Here is an 18225-nt window from a genome sequence, read left to right as displayed (position 1 = left end):
GACTTAAATAAAAAATAATAAAAACCAAAAAAACTAATTAAAGTACTTCAAGCACCTTATACAAACCCTGTAAAAGGCACAGTTATCAGGAAAGAAACAGTTATCACTGTTAAAAAGGCCATATATAGGCCAATTGATCACCCTGGCATATATAAACCATTCTTTTACCAGTTTTGAGATCACCAAAATAAGTTAGGGTTAGGATAGGGATTTTTGGGAAATCTGACATTTTGATGGGAATGTGAAAAATGATCACAAGGTTATCCTCACCTCTTTTCTCTCCAACTCTCTGAGTCTCTCCTCATCTCTCTGTCTCTCCAACTCTCTCTGTCGTTCTAGTCTCTGCTCCTCCTCTCTCTTTCTCTTCAGCTCCAGCTCTCGAGCCTCCCTCTCTCTTCTCTCCTGCTCTTCTCTAGCCTTTTGTGCCCTCCTCTCCTCCTCCCTACGCTGCTGCTCCAGCAGGGCCTGTCGACGTTTCTCCAGCTCAGCATTTCCCAGCTCCATATTCTGCTTAAACCTATCCTCAAAAGTCACTGGATGGACAGACACATATTCAAATCAACAATTTTAGAGATTTTAGAGACACTACCAGTAAAAAGTTTGGATAAACCTACACATTCTATATTATTACTACTTTCTACATTTTAGAATAATAGTAAAGTTATCAAAACTATGAAATAACACAAATGGAAATATGGGAATTACATAGTAAACAAAATCTTTTAAACAAAACTCTGCTTTTTTAGATTCATTAAAGTAGACACCCTTTGCCTAGATTACATGGTGTATTCCCAACCAATTCCATGTGGTACCAACCTGTAATGTTTTTTAAGAAGTATTGGAGTATACACACACACACACACACACACACACACACACCCGGTCTACTAAGTTTTGAAACACTTACTCATTCTTTATTATTTTTATATATATATATATATATATATATATACACAGGTGCATCTCAATAAATTAGAATGTCGTGGAAAAGTTCATTTATTTCAGTAATTCAACTCAAATTGTGAAACTCGTGTATTAAATAAATTCAATGCACACAGACTGAAGTAGTTTAAGTCTTTGGTTCTTTTAATTGTGATGATTTTGGCTCACATTTAACAAAAAACCACCAATTCACTATCTCAAAAAATTAGAATATGGTGACATGCCAATCAGCTAATCAACTCAAAACACCTGCAAAGGTTTCCTGAGCCTTCAAAATGGTCTCTCAGTTTGGTTCACTAGGCTACACAATCATGGGGAAGACTGCTGATCTGACAGTTGTCCAGAAGACAATCATTGACACCCTTCACAAGGAGGGTAAGCCACAAACATTCATTGCCAAAGAAGCTGGCTGTTCACAGAGTGCTGTATCCAAGCATGTTAACAGAAAGTTGAGTGGAAGGAAAAAGTGTGGAAGAAAAAGATGCACAACCAACCGAGAGAACCGCAGCCTTATGATTGTCAAGCAAAATCGATTCAAGAATTTGGGTGAACTTCACAAGGAATGGACTGAGGCTGGGGTCAAGGCATCAAGAGCCACCACACACAGACATGTCAAGGAATTTGGCTACAGTTGTCGTATTCCTCTTGTTAAGCCACTCCTGAACCACAGACAACGTCAGAGGCGTCTTACCTGGGCTAAGGAGAAGAAGAACTGGACTGTTGCCCAGTGTTCCAAAGTCCTCTTTTCAGATGAGAGCAAGTTTTGTATTTCATTTGGAAACCAAGGTCCTAGAGTCTGGAGGAAGGGTGGAGAAGCTCATAGCCCAAGTTGCTTGAAGTCCAGTGTTAAGTTTCCACAGTCTGTGATGATTTGGGGTGCAATGTCATCTGCTGGTGTTGGTCCATTGTGTTTTTTGAAAACCAAAGTCACTGCACCCGTTTACCAAGAAATTTTGGAGCACTTCATGCTTCCTTCTGCTGACCAGCTTTTTAAAGATGCTGATTTCATTTTCCAGCAGGATTTGGCACCTGCCCACACTGCCAAAAGCACCAAAAGTTGGTTAAATGACCATGGTGTTGGTGTGCTTGACTGGCCAGCAAACTCACCAGACCTGAACCCCATAGAGAATCTATGGGGTATTGTCAAGAGGAAAATGAGAAACAAGAGACCAAAAAATGCAGATGAGCTGAAGGCCACTGTCAAAGAAACCCGGGCTTCCATACCACCTCAGCAGTGCCACAAACTGATCACCTCCATGCCACGCCGAATTGAGGCAGTAATTAAAGCAAAAGGAGCCCCTACCAAGTATTGAGTACATATACAGTAAATGAACATACTTTCCAGAAGGCCAACAATTCACTAAAAATGTTTTTTTTATTGGTCTTATGATGTATTCTAATTTTTTGAGATAGTGAATTGGTGGGTTTTTGTTAAATGTGAGCCAAAATCATCACAATTAAAAGAACCAAAGACTTAAACTACTTCAGTCTGTGTGCATTGAATTTATTTAATACACGAGTTTCACAATTTGAGTTGAATTACTGAAATAAATTAACTTTTCCACGACATTCTAATTTATTGAGATGCACCTGTATATATATATATGACTCCCATTTATAATGGACACTTGTTTATTACTTTTCCTATCTGGTCCAACTTCCAAAATGTAGTTTTGTATAGAAATTCATATGTAGGCACAATTTGTATTTGCCTACAAAACTAATTCAAGCACTAAGAATACACTCTTAGATCAAAAGGTTTTTAAGGTCATGAATCATAAATTCAGCCAAGTGTGTCCATACGAGTAGTGCATGCAGTGTTTAAAACTTCAAATAATTCCATTACATTGAATTGAAGATAATTATCAATAGGTATAAGAGCAAGAAATGAGGACAATGTGAAGACAAATCCTAATGGTGCTTAAAGGGGTCATGTCATGAGGAATCAAATTTTCCTTGATATTTTGAGATATATGAGGTCTTTCAACTATAAAAACATACATTTCAGAACTCAAAACTTAATCCCCAATGCAATCAAAGCATTTATTGAAACCAAGCTGCAAAAACGGCCAATTAATTCATGACCGCCTTTACAGCGACAACATCAAAGGCCTAGTGTGGCCTATTAACTATTCCTGAACACCAAAGGGGAACCATCTGGACTATTTTTAATTAGTTTTGTATTTTTGTATATAAACATGCACTAGACAGATGTCTTTGACCGTTGTCATGTATCTCGCGCCTCTTTTAAAAGATGTGGTGTCAAGTTACAACTCTGAAAAGGAGACCTCATTCAGTTTCATTTAGCTGCTCTGCTTCTTGTTGTTTTGAGCACAAACGTGTCCTGGACACATTCTTGCGCCCATCTGCGCTATTTTTAATTGTTGGTGTATGTAAACATGCGCTAGATAGCGTATTTGACCATTTTGATGCGTTTCCGGCAATGTGTGCATCATTGCAGAATGATACTCTGTGTGTGCGTCTTGTTTCACTGTGCTTTGGACTATGTGAATGCGTCACGTGGATGTGTCTTCAGCGTATTTCAGTGTGGATTATATGTTTTTTCAGCTCATATCAACATGGGTTGCTTGTGAACCACATCATAATACCATTCAAGCTTTGCACAGGAACTTTTATTGAAGGATGGGGCAGTTAAAAACACCACTGGACCTGATCCCAAAAACTGAAAGTAACCATTTTATTCCTGAATGTTTCAAATGTCATGACTGTTAGATATTTTATGGTGCTGCTGTGCTGGAGTGAACAGTTTTATATATTAGGATGCAATGTGTTGGCGGTGCGTTGTGTGTAAACCCTGAAATGTAGCTTTATAATGTTGTGGAGCTGGTTCAATCTCTTCCGATTGAGTTTCAAATATGCCTGTATTCGAGGGGCTGCACCATGTTAGCCAGTCATAAAAGTGGGCATTTACGTTGAAGTTTTAAGGAGGTGCTTAGGCCAAAACCAAGTGTTTCAGACAGAAGGCCAGAGACAGGGTGGAAAATGATCTTAATAAAATGATGGAAAATTACTAAATTATGACAGTTTTTGAGCAAAAAAAAAAAAAACTTTACTATCATTATCAATGGACCTCAAGGAAGATAATAAAATAATATATAAATGATAATAATAATAAAAAAAAGTATGTAATGACCCCTTTAATGTCTTGACAGTATGTGTGTGTATATATATACACACACACACACACACACATGCAGTATACATGCAGTATACATACATTCTTAAAGCCAAGAGAATGCAAACACAGTATGCTTACCAAAATAAGAGTAATTCAATATTTACTAAATTAATTTACCAATTGTTTAATTGTCAATCCCCATTTCAAACAATTTTACTAGCTCAGTGTCTCTAAATAGAAGAAAGCTTAGTCTGTTTGATGAGCAGTGTTGGGGTGGGACAGATTTTTGTAAAAGAAGCGAGTCATAGATGTTTGTACTGTGTAATGGCAGGTGTGGTGTAAAGCCGTACAGTTGTTTCTTGATTTTTGCGGAGGTTCAACCTCACAGAGGTCATCAGCCAGTCTTGCATAGATAGAGGGAGTGGTTCCATTCACAGAATCACCAACCATCCCCCTAAAGATTCATAAATGGAAAAAGAGAATTCATAAACCAACTTTTAAGTAATTCAGATACGGATTCAAATAAATTTAAAAAAAAAAAATTGGATTTGAAGTTTTCAACCAATCAGAGCTCAGGTTATATACCAGTCAGTGGTACCTTAGTGATGGGGGCACCAAGTCTAAAGGGAGCACCAGAGGCAGCGGCTGTCCCATTTTAGACATGTCTACCAGATGCATGGCAAGAATAAACTCTTCAGCCCTTAGTTTACCATCCTTATCCACATCAGCCAGATTCCTGACAAAAACAAGCAAAACGCCAATTTATGGCACTTCAAAGTAGAACTACTGGTTGTGTGAGGTGACCAGTACTCCTAGACACAAGTGATACATGTTTTATAATTTGACACAGAGTGGGGTCTGAGACCACAGAAAATAAATAAATAAACAAATAAATAAATAAACAATAATTTTGAACCTAGATCTAAGATGCTCTTTGTAACATTCCCAAATCATGTAGTGATAACATGGATCATCAGGTTTTACACAATGAAATTCATGTATATTTTTCTCTCAAACTGTCATGTGGAAAATATTATTTCTAAAGAAATCTATTTGTATTAAAAAATAATGCAAAACAGAGGCATTTTCCATATGTCTCACACTTTTAGACACCAATGTGTTTTCTTGACAATTTTAGGCCTGTCATATATTGGTAAATCATATGCATTCATTTAAGTGCAGCTATTCTTAAAAATCAGCAAATCTAAAAAACTAATTTAAACCTCCCCTGAGTAAGATTTAGTTTCAAATGTGCTTCATGCAAATGTTCAGATAAGGCAAACACCTACCAGATGGTAGCTAGCTGGGTCTGAGTAAGCAATGTTGTAGCCATTGCATTTCTCACTTGAAGGCCTGCAGAAGTAAAATGACAAATTAAAAGAAATACATGGATCCTAATGACCATCTTTATAAGCACACATCTCCCTACAATGCTATATAAATTTTGCTGTACTAACACAACTGGTTCGACTGGAGCTGGTTGGTACTCACAATGTCAGTGACAATGACAGAATTTGCTGACACTGGAAAACAGTCAACATATTACGACACTTAGACACCATACTTACACAGAAGAATGAACAACCTTCTCAAAGCAAGATTGACCAAACAGCTTGTAGATTTTTATAAATAAAAAAACTAAACTATAATACCCCACACTATCTCTTTACCCACTTCCTCATTCCTGAAATTCTCTAGTAGATATGTCTTTGTCATGAGGTATGCAAATGATATAGGTCAACTGCAATGCAGAATTATTTGAGAGATGAGCCACATGGCCGTGAATTGCCAACTTCCTCCACTACTAGCCTTCAGCTAAAGTCTATAGATTCCATATATACTCTAAGATTATAAGTTAAGTGGAGGATTACAATAATCACTGTGGCATTTCGAAAGTTTTGTCCCTAGGCAGAGAAACCAAACCAACTCAGTACTAGTTTCAGGCCACAACAGACAACTATCCATTTGACGATTTTTTTTAATATCAGTAAAGCTAAGAACACAGTGCAAGACTTCATCACCTTGTGCACACTACAGGATTCACAATCTCATTGTCTGTCGTGCTAGTGCGCACACTACATGACATATCACAGAGTAGAGGTGTCGATTACAAAGCTACAATCCCGAAAATCACACACAAACGCACATAACAGTGCAAGAGTTTATTCTTGACATGTCGACAAACATGCACACACCTTTGCAAAAACTCTTTGTAACAGCCTCACTACATTGCGAAACTTAAAACAGCTACTGCCCAACTCGTCGTCGCTTGAGTCTTGAGTCTTGTAGTGTGCGTTTGTCTTATTTGCCTGTTAATGGTTTGATTTCACAACAATTATTTAAAGTACCTGTTAGATAACCACTCATCTGTTTGTCTAGGCTGTTAAATTGCTGCCTGTATTTGAGTCGTGAAGCCTGTGGCACGGCCCAATCAGAGGGGCTGGCCTTAGGAGAGTTGCTGGCAAAAGAGAGGGTGGGGGAGGAGTTTGAACTGTAGAAAAGAAAAAGCACATTGGTCAGTCACTTTTATGTGTGGCGAATACAGTTTATACTTTAATTACAGACTATGCATTGTATATGTGGAGGTACAGCACAGGGTTCCTGACCTGCTCGAGCCCACATCCAGCAGGGATGGCGTTTTGTTGATGGGAGTGGCATAGAAGCCCAGTGGAGAAGAGGAAAACGAACTTGACAGCGGGAGAGCTGCGGAAAAACACAAACAAACACAACTGAAAAAAGAAAATGTAGCCAGTGACACACTTTGAAAACTTCCAGAACAGAGTACAAGTGAGATTGTACATATCAGTCATATATCATATATTTTGTGAGCAAACACAATATAAAGTGCAGTGGCATCTGTTGTGGATCAACAGACCTACTCGAGACAGTTTATGCATAAAGATCTGCTCATTATATCCACATACAGCTCACTCCAAAAGGTATGAGCTGAGTTAGTGCTAACACAGGAAGACAGAAGCAGAGGAAATGCTGACTTCAGGAAGAACTAAAGAGATCAGTGTCATTTCACCTCCAGCGCACTGTGTACTTACAGGAGGCTCTTGGCTTTTAAATATATCCAGATATATGTTGTGTCATTCTGGCCTATATTGTCACACTATGTAGCATTCTCTAGAATCTAGGGCACCAGAATTAATCCTGAAAAGTGTTTTTCATTGAATCTGTGAGAAGTCACATCATCAAAAAACAGCTGCTTATTTTAAAGGTGCCATTCACAGGATGCGTTTTTGCGAACACCGTTGTTTTTCTATATAATCATGCGTTAAATGGACGATAGAGCTGTCAATAGGGCTGAGAAACTAAATTCAAAATTCTCACTGAAATATTTCCAAAATTCATATGATATTCAAATTCAAAAGACATAATTTCGGGGGCCTGGGTAGCTCAGCGAGTAAAGACGCTGACTACCACCCTTGGAGTCACGAGTTCAAATCCAGGGCGTGCTGAGTGACTCCAGCCAGGTCTCCTAAGCAACCAAATTGGCCCGGTTGCTAGGGAGGGTAGAGTCACATGGGGTAACCTCCTCATGGTCACTATAATGTGGTTCTCGCTCTCGGTGGGGCGCGTGGTGAATTGTGCGTGGATGCCGTGGAGAATAGCGTGAAGCCTCCACACGCGCTATGTCTCCGCGGTAACGTGCTTAACAAGCCACGTGATAACATGCATGGATTGACGGTCTCAGACGCGGAGGCAACTGAGATTCGTTCTCAGCCACCCAGATTGAAAAAAAATGAATCATTGCGTTGGAAATTGGGCATTCCAAATTGAAAAAAAAACAAAAAAAACAATTGTGCGTGAATCGCAGAGAGTAGCATTAATCTCCACATGCTGGGAGTCTCCACGGTGTCATACACAACAAGCCATGTGATAAGATGCGCGGATTTACTGTCTCAGAAGCGGAGGCAACTGAGACTCACCGGATTGAAGTGAGTAACCACACCATCACGAGGACCTACTAAGTAGTGGGAATTGGGCATTCCAAATTGCGGAGAAAAGGCAATAAAAATAAAAAGCTAAAAAAATAAGACAATTTCAGGTAGGAGAAAATATAAGATTTTTAAATAAACTTTGTCTCTTAAGTCTACAAGAGGGTGCAACAAATCAATCAGCACCATGTTGTAGCGATCGTTTATTGCAAACAATATACCTGGCTGTTAACAAATGTGCGTACAATGATAAAGTCAAAACATTTAGCCATTTCATATTCTAGTGTTGCACGGCAGCCTAGACCGGTGCCATAGTACTACCACAGACTCAAGCTTGATAATACCGGCGGTACCACAGTATTTTTAATTAAATACAGTTGTATGTACGTATGTAATTCTTATGCAATGAGACACACATAAGGGCAAGTCAAGGCATAGTAAAGGCACGACTGCCAAAGACCTCCACCTCTGGGGGCCATTCACTCCAAACGCGTCCATCTTTTTCTATGCAAACATGTGCTAGACAGACATCTTTGACTGTTGTCCAGTGTCTCGCTGCTTTTTCAGTGTCTCATGCAAGAATGATGCATTTTTTAAGACATCTTTGACCATTGTGTCCCATCTCACTGTTTAATTTTTTCTTGCAGAGCAGCTCTTTTTTCAGATTTAAGAAATCAACCTCCAGATGCCTTACTTATAGTTGCCATATAAGCTGGAATATGAGAATATTAAGCATATTAATCTTGGATAGGAGAAAATATTTTAACGCTGAAAAAAATATTTAAATTAACTTTAAACAGAGATTTAAAGGAAGGTTACATCTGTAATGTCCAACTAAATACATAAAAAATGCATCAACGCATAGCCGTTCTGGAACTTCCACCAGACTTAGCCGTTTATTAGCTACACTCCTTTTCATAACTTTGCAGACCAAAGACACGTGCAAACACACATACACACACTTTGGGACTGTTGTATTAGAGCAGATGGAGGGCAGGGGGTCCCCGTGAGCAAGTGTTTCATGGGAGCAGGACACCATACTGGAACTTTTACGAGCACATATTGGCTGTCCTGTGAACGCGAGTGTTAAATGCCCAGGACATTTATGTGGTGCAACAGCGAAGGCTTCATTGTCATGTGTGGGTGTGTTGGCATCTCTTACTTGAGGTGAAAGAGGTGGGGGTCGGCTGTAGGATGGCAATAGGTCCATTAGGCAGAGCTGGAGTGCTGATGGTGGGCATCACTGACAGACCTGTGCCCATCATGGTCAGGCCCGGCATGGTGCTCATTGGGGCCAGAGTGGAATTCATTGGTATTGGGGTCAGAATGGGCACACTGGGCATTATGGGTACGTTTGGCATAGTTCCCATACCTGCAAAGGCACAAGGGCAACTTTAATGTAAATATCTGTACAATAAGACAACAGAGCATCTGAGAATTCTTTCATTTGATTGCTGGGGTAGTTTTAAAACATTTCTTTAAGAACAAGACACCATTATTTCATATGCTATGCAAAGTGTCGTTTTTACAAATATTGTATTCAGGGGCTTTCATTTATTTTGTGGAACAAAAAAGTGGTGAGTAAATGACAGAATTATCATTTTTGGGAAAACTATCCCTTTGATAAGACATTTCTCTGTTGAACATTTCGAAGATTGTGGTTGTTGCCATCTGTTCCCCTTTACAATTGAACTACCACTTGTGGCAGTCAAGCTGTGCACATGCTGCCCAACTCCAAAACCAGTGTGAGACTGCCATGAGTATTGAGGTTTTCCCAGCAAATGAGGAAGTATCTTAAAGGGGCCAAATTCTACACTTTTGTAGCATTATTTTTCCCCTAAAGTCCACTTACAGTATAATGTAAGCCAGGTTTCTTCATATACCAGTTTTACATTATAATTTTCCCCCCATCTCCGACCCTTAGCATAGAACATGCCATTTCTGCTTTTGTGCCTTTAAGACTTAAATGACCTCTTCAAAATTAACCTCTGTTATGATAAGCTAATCTCTTCCTAGCAGAACAGTGCAAACTGTCATTTATCAGAGCAGGCCAATAGCTGAACAATGAATATTGATGTGTGAACAGCATTGGTGTGTGACTGCGGGTGGTCATATGTTGTATGGTCTGAGAGGACTGTAGTGGCGGCTTTGCATTGTGGATATTAGTGTTTACTATATTGTAGATCAAACATTTATTTCAAAAGTGCAAGCAAAATCCTGTTTTTCATGATCATGTCACCTTTAAACCGGCAAACCCTAAATATAGGTGGTAACAGAAGAGAAAATTTGTCATGTCATTTTTATTTTGTGGTAATAAGTATCAGTAAAAAAATAATTATCCCATTAACATAATTAACCTGTAATTACTAGAGATTAGCATTTTTGGCACAATGCAAAAGCAACCCTGTGTGATGATACCCAATGTTCTCTACTTGTTACTGTGCAGGCTAGCAGCATACCGAGAGGTGCTGCTGGCATGGTTGGAGCTGGCACAGGTGGCTGCTTCATGATGATGGGCAGAGCTGTAGGAAGACTCTGTCCCTGCAGTTTCATCTTGATCAGCTTCATGGCTATAGAAAACTCCAGACGGTCCATCTTACCATCTTTATTCATATCAGCCAGGGCCCTATCACACACACAAACAAAAAGGCAAGTCATCAGAGCAAGACTTCTTCATCTAGACACCAGTTTTATTTTTTACAAATTGGGCATGATTAGGATTTCTCACCAGATCGCAGCTAGCACAGGCTGGGGGAGCCCAGACTGAATGAAGAAGTTTCGCGCCTTCTCTCCTAAACATAGAAAATGAGAGAGAATGAAAACTTCCATGAGTGAATCAGACATTAAAAAGTAGTCAGTCCTCACATCAGTCCATGCAATGTAACTGTAACTTTTTTTAAATGTATAATTTATGAACACTAGTGTTATCAGTCGATTCAAATTTTGAATTGCATAATTATTCGTAGTTAAGCGCGATTATTCGCACATTTTGAAAGTGCTGAAATTTGAAACTAAATATACTTCTTTTCCTGTGATTTATTTCCTTCTTAGGAAAGAAAACAAAACAATATGTAACAATATAATGCTTTATTTACATTTTCCAAACAAATCCTTCACATCACATCACATAACATTAACATCTATGAAAGATGCAATTGTAGTCTACTCTCTCTTGGTTTGGTCACATTTTACACAATAGGGAAATTAAATAGGTGAGGAATGAGGAATAAGACCGTCTTAAAACAAAATCCATTTCAAATATAAACATTTGACCACTAGCAAGTGTTTCCTAGCACATACCTGTTACAAAACCCTGCACTGGGGAGAGGGTGTCAAACTTCTGATCATGTTTGTTCCTCTCCTCTGGGGTTATAGCCCATATATTTCGAGTACCTTAAAGGAAAGGGGGACAGAAAGAGGACAAGGGATTAGAAAGAGAGAAGGGAATTAAACTCATGCAGCAAATAAGAAATGGCTAGATGCAGATCACAGATTCAGCTTTTTAATTTAGGTTATGCACACTAGTATCATCACACTAGTTCATATTTACTATATAGTCTACTCAAAAAATAAATAAATAAAAGAGTTAATAATGTTGACAAATTATACAGATGTATAATTTGTCAACATTATGAACAATTTTGAACAGCACACTATATAGTAAATGTGAATTCATTTAAGCAAAGTAAATTCAAACCCATGGGTGGGGTCAATGAGCATCAACAGGATAAACAACTATATAAACATTCAGAACATGTAAAGTCCCTTAAAACAAGTATAGTTAAGATGGTTTGTTCCTACAATTCAAACAAGTATATAAACACTGACAAATACAATTTAAAATATCTATTAAGTTGAAGTCAGTTATGGTCAACTAAATCAATAGTGACGTGTTGGTGTGACAGATCAGTTGCTGACAGACAGAAATCAGAGCAGACGGCAGAGCCGCTGTTGTGCGAGCATGCTGCAGTATTTTAGCTCCAGCTATACTGATGCACACACAAAAACATACTCTGCAAACAGCAACGTGAGATGACAAATATGGAAAGTCTCATGTTCTGTTGCCATTATGGGGCTAAAAGTCTTCTATGTGTGCACACTATTCCTGTTGGTTTGGACATGTGGGCAAACAACAACACACACACACAAACACACACGCGCACACAGGTGCGGCTATCATAATGAGGACTCTCCATAGACGTAATGATTTTTATACTGTACGAACTATAGATTCTATCCCCTAACCCTAAACCTAACCCTCACAAAAAACTTTCTGCATTTTTCAATAAAATATTGTTTAGTATTTTAAGCAATTTGAATTATGGGGAAACTAGAAATGTCCTCATAAACCACATTTATAGCATAATACCCTTGTAATTACCAGTTTGTAACCTCAAAAATTGTCCTCGTAAACCACCCAAACTCACCCAAACCCGCGCGCGCACACCCATATGTGTTGGTGCAGCTATCATTATGAGGACTCTCCATAGACATAATTATTTTTATACTGTACGAACTATAGATTCTATCCTCTAACCCTAACCCTACCCCTACCCCTAAACCTAACCCTCACAAAAAAACTTTCTGCACATTTTTACATTTTCAATAAAAGATTGTTTAGTATGTTTTTTAAGCTATTTAAATTATGGGGACACTAGAAATGTCCTCATAAACCACATTTATAGCATAATACCCTTGTAATTACCAGTTTGTAACCTAAAAGAAAGTCCTCGTAAAACACTTAAACCTGCCCACACACACACACACACACACACACACACACACACACACACACAAAAAGAGATAAATATAAAGTGGAGCTCTTACCATTCATGGCTGCAGGTGGCAGGGATATGAGGAGAGCAGTCTTGATCTCCTCGTCTCAGCTGGCTAGCTCAGTCATCTGCACTACACACACACAGAAAGGAGAAAAGTCCACCAATTAATAATGCAGGCCGGGGAGTGCAGGGCTGTCGCTATCTCCATCCTGCACTACTATATTAGTGCTTTCAATGGAATAAAGCTCTATGTGCAATATCTTATAAACAATGAAGCTCTTATTACACAGTTTATGACTGACTGCATCTATCTCCTAATGACATTAGAAACTGATTTCAAAGCATTCACTTAGACTAGAGCCAGAGAGGCTGTACAAATCTTATTAGGCCTAAATAATTTGTTTTGTCTTCACAAGTAGGTCAAAACAAAGATATTACACATAGAACACTCTATGCTCTGCATACAGGTGACTGTTCAAAACAGTGAATATAATCAACGTTCAGACAAGTTACATACAGAGGTTTTTGCACTTCTTCAAGAATAAACAGTGACATTGATGAGTTTGCAGGTTGTATATGGAAAAACAGTTCAACTGCACAAACTAAACTGGACGATTGAAAAGGGTGAAGCTTATTATGCATTTCTCTATATGTGACTAGGCTTTTTTTTTTTTCAAGATGTCCCTTGGCAATTTGGATTAAATTTAATGGAAAACTACGCAGTGTGGCATGGCACAATTTTGAGCAGCCTCTAGAGTTCAGCTGGACAAGTGTATCTGTCTGCATCTCACAGAAGGACAAGGAACACCCACTACATGACATACCCACTCCAAGTAAAGCCCCCTTTGGATCACAAAGCAATTCTATTGGCTAAAAGAAGTTTTACAATCACTGTATGAATAATGTTGTCTCCACCATGTAAATCTGACAAAGAATAACTTTTTAATGTCAAATATCAAATTAATAAACACTAGATATAAATGGTGAAATTAAATATTTCTCTGTTCTGTTTTCTCCAGTTAGCTAACTGGTTAGTCTACTAGCTTAGCATACCGCTAGCCAATTAGCCTGCTAGTTATACATTGTCACTGCTTCTCCTCCTCTTTATTTTCACCACATTTCTCCTAGTGATATGGCAGTATGATTGTATTCTTTAGAACTTTTAAGTTGTGGTATATGTAATAATCTTACAAACTTTTCATTTTGTAATCTTTATGCTTAGTATGTACAGTAGGTGTAGAGTTAAGTGTAGGGCTGGCAACAGTGCTTAGAAACGACATTAAAAATTTTTACTGAAATATTCCCAAAATTCTAATTCTATGCAAATTTTAAAGACAATATAACTTGTTGTTGTCTCCTACATCCACAAGAGGGTGCAACAAATCAATATAAACCAATCAGCATCGTGTTGTCACGACTGTTAATTGCAAAGAATATATCTGGCTGTTAACAAATGTGCATAAAATGAGAAAGTCAAAAGTTTTAGCCAGTTCATATTCTCAAATCTTAAGTAAAAAAGTAAAACGAGAGAAACACTTCAGAAGATGATGCTATGTTAACTTAGTGTTGCACATCAGCCTGTACCGGTGCCATAGTACTACCACACACTTAAGCTTCATAATACCAGAAATACTACAGTGTTTTTCATCAAATACAGTTGAATGTATGTACCTAATCCTTATGCAACAAGACGCTCATAAGAGCAAGCCAAGGTATAGTCAAAGCACAACTGCCAAAGACTTCCACCTCTGGGGCCATTCTCTCTGAACGGATGCATACATCTTTTTCTATGTAAGCATGTGCTATTCGGACATCTTTGACTGTTGCGCCATGTCTCGCTGTTTTTTCAGCGTCTCGTGCAGGAGGGATGCATTTTTAAAACGAAATTCAGCCTCGAGACACACGCATTCTGTTTTATTCACTGTCCTGCGTCTGTTTTATTCTAAGAATGTGATCGGTCTTAACGGCCATCAGTGTGTGGCACATATCCAAAAATGTTCATGCTTCTTTTAGCGCTCGAGTGTTCATTTTTATCTTAAATTCGACAAATATTCACATTTTAATTTGAAGGTTAGGTTTAGGAGTAGGGGCAGGCATGGTCGGGGGGGGGGGGCGGGGGTGTTGACTATCAATTAGGTAGTTATGTGCAGATAGTGTCAAATAATCTGTTTCTCTTATTATTATTTATCTGGCTGGGAGTCTATGGCAGTTCCTAGAACTATTTGGAGAGAATAAATTTTTGCAGACTGATAGTGAAGGATCTAAAATGTCCCCAGAAAAAGTATGGAGTGTGTCACTTAAACGTTACAGCGCCACAAACACAAATTTTCACTTTTCTTTTGCCTAGAACTTTTGACCCGTATGGCTTAGAAATATTATTTACATATCCTCTGATTCCACTACAAATGGCCTATTCAACATGCCCACTCAATCCAAGCCCTGCTATCTGAGAGGTCTATTCTTCTCAAAATGTACCAGCCCAAACTTAACTTAAATAGATAGTTCACCCAAAAATTTTAATTGTCATTATTTACTCATCCTCATGTCATTCCAAAGCCATATGATTTTCTTTTCTTCCATGGAATGTAAAATTTGTTGCAGTTGCCGATTTCCATACAATAGCAGTTGATAATGCTGCACTTTAAAGCTTAAATAAGCACCCACACTGTAAATACTAATAGTTATCTCAAATGATATTAAAAAAAAAAATTGTTTACTCAATCTTAAGTTTTTACTATTCTTACTAGTTTTAATTAAGTTACTGTAACTCTCTAAATCCTAAATTTGTCATTAATAAAAACATTTAAGTGGTTCTAATTAAACACTACTTTCATTTGGAATCATAACACAAATACATAAGTTCTTGAAACATTGGCTTCGAGAACTACTAACTCAAAATTACAAAACTGCGGACAAGGGAACTTGTATAGTAAAATAACAGTTTATTTAAAAATTTATTTAGTTTTAATTCTTATGACTATTGTTGTTGTTTTGTTGTAGATTGTTGTTAATTGAGATTTTTGTGAAGTCACCATGAGGGTGATTAGTGTTACCTCTGGTGAACTTGGAGCCTGTTAAGTTTAAGCCATTCTTCTTTACTCAATTTACAAAAATTTACATTGGAGTGCAGAATTATGTGCAATAAGCACTGAGTAGAGTCCAGTGTGCCATATGGCTAACCTAGAGTCTAGTCATAATTTCCCTTATACTGTATAAGACATATAATTAAATCAAAACAACAATACTTTAATCATAGATGAGTTAAGCTTACTTGTAACTAGTTAATGTTACTTAAATTAAGTTCAGCTTACTTGAGCCAATTAAGTATGTTTACTTAGAAAAACATGCAAACCGATTGCCTTAAAAAAATCTAAGGTCAACTAATTAGATTTTACAGTGCAAAAGTGACATTAAAGTAGTCCATGTGACTTGTACATCTTATTCTAAGTCTTCTAAAGGCACACAATCACTCTGTATGATAAAAGGACACAAAATGTTCTCTCAATAAATTAAAATTAAAATCTCTGTAAACTCATGTAAACAGAACACAAATCAAATATGGCAACACATCAGTAACATCAAACCATGTTGGTTCTTGCACGTCATGACATCATGATGCAAGAATCAATGACGTGATGAGTATTGTTCAATGAAATACAATTAAATGACATACATGAATGAAATACGTAATGTCCATTTAACTGTTGCCAAATGTTTCATAAAAGTTAATTCAGAATTTTTCTGTTAAAGGGGATTTCATTAAGTGCTTTATTTTGTGTTTTATGTCTTTTTCCCTCCCTCATATTTAACCTCATGTAGTCTTGTCATCATTTGGTGCAACCTTACATCATGCTGTGTAACCAATTATGGCAATACAAATATTAAATTCAAAATTAGATATTTAATTTCTGTTTCTGAAATATTAATCACTGATAAAATATGCTAATATGTTGTTGTTTTTTAATGAAAAATCGTATGGGTTTTAAAGAAAAAAATGGATCTGTAAATTTCCCAAACACCTGAGAGACTGCTCTTAAAAGGTACATATGAATATATTACTTACAGAAAAAAAAAAAAAAGAACTCATTTTCAAAACACTTCAATGTACTACTAATAACTTAAAATATTCTTTACGTTGAGGTAAAATTTTATTTTAAATATTAAGGTCACACCACATGACTTTTAAGGGGCAAGAACAGATTAACTTGGTAAAATCACAAACTAATTTAAATTAAAGTTTTAATTAAAATTGTTGAGTGCAAAAAAATCCAATATTTTTATATTTTTAAAAAGCCCTTAACTCCTAATTCATCAGCGACCCACTTACTAGAGTTTACGCTACGAACTTTGGCCTTTATAATTACAACACTCATTTAACAGACCAGAAGTATATCACAGCTGTCAGATCTGATCTTCAAAACTATTGCTGATAGCAATATAAAACAACAGTAGATATGAATGCTAAACACAGCAAGAAAGTTGCTGACAGAAAGTGATGTGTGGCAGTAAAGTGGCAGGCCTGCAAGAGCAGTTCTACAGAGGAAGAGAATGCAGTCAGACAGGACAACCTTCCAAAAGACGACCTGGACGGGGGATTCTTGTCATCTGTGTCATATTACTCTTTCTTTCTTTCTTTCTTTCTTTCTTTCTTTCTTTCTTTCACTCACTCACTCACTCACTCACTCACTCACTCACTCACTCACTCACTCACTCACTCACTCACTCACTCACTCACTCACTCACTCACTCACTCACTCACCTGCTGGCAGTGCTTGCTAATGGCTGTTGGAAGTTTCATGACCTTTCCTTTATTATATAGACAGTGCTGGACAGATTCAGTGATTTACTTATTTGCATTTATTTTCATGACACAAACCTTTGCGGTGAAAAGGTGCATGCCATTCCATAAACTCATATCGACAACAGCATATTTAAATAAAGATTGGTGTCATGAGCAAACAGGGTAAGCTAAAGACTAAATATAAATAATTTATGTTACATAAATTAGATACATTTATGAATGTGTTCATATATTCAAATGTCTCTCATCTAACTTTCACACTCCTAGAGTTATCCTGGACAAATTGTAGACTTTTAATAAGAACATTATTCCAATTATTAACTACATACAATATATTGCTCATTTACATATCTCCTTTTCAGGTACACAAGCAAGTAGCTATAGGCCAAAGGGAAACCACCACTGTATTACTGAGAGCTTCGAGAGACCTATGGTAATTTCAATTCAATTCAATTCAATACTATATTGCCATACCAAAGTAGTTGTCTGGAATTTTTCTTGATGAGCTCATATAGATAATAGGGTATACATAATTACAACAGACATTATATCAGCAACATTGATAACAACAATAGCAGCAAGAGCATCAGCATAAGTGCAACATGAGGACCAGCATCATCA

General features: G+C 37.4%; 1 protein-coding gene across 2 annotated transcripts in view; it reads right to left on the bottom strand.

Annotated features, from left to right (window-relative positions):
- Nucleotides 1-18225, bottom strand: part of itsn2b (intersectin 2b) — a 53872-nt gene that overhangs the window by 31326 nt on the left and 4321 nt on the right. For both annotated transcript variants that reach the window (XM_051723372.1, XM_051723373.1), the window contains exons 2-12: nt 12853-12933; nt 11326-11418; nt 10754-10817; nt 10485-10651; nt 9188-9397; nt 6688-6784; nt 6430-6572; nt 5371-5434; nt 4680-4817; nt 4432-4535; nt 271-533 (exon numbers count right to left, since the gene is read on the bottom strand). In XM_051723372.1, coding sequence (XP_051579332.1) covers nt 271-533; nt 4432-4535; nt 4680-4817; nt 5371-5434; nt 6430-6572; nt 6688-6784; nt 9188-9397; nt 10485-10651; nt 10754-10817; nt 11326-11418; nt 12853-12859 — 1350 coding nt within the window. In that variant the 5' untranslated portion in view covers nt 12860-12933. The remainder of the gene's footprint in view (nt 1-270; nt 534-4431; nt 4536-4679; nt 4818-5370; nt 5435-6429; nt 6573-6687; nt 6785-9187; nt 9398-10484; nt 10652-10753; nt 10818-11325; nt 11419-12852; nt 12934-18225) is intronic.

Source organism: Myxocyprinus asiaticus, chromosome 17, assembly GCF_019703515.2.
Source record: "Myxocyprinus asiaticus isolate MX2 ecotype Aquarium Trade chromosome 17, UBuf_Myxa_2, whole genome shotgun sequence".
In the NCBI taxonomy this organism is placed as follows: domain Eukaryota; kingdom Metazoa; phylum Chordata; class Actinopteri; order Cypriniformes; family Catostomidae; genus Myxocyprinus; species Myxocyprinus asiaticus.
The sequence above is the reverse complement of the archived record's forward strand: the minus strand, read 5'-3'. Positions and strand labels throughout refer to the sequence as shown.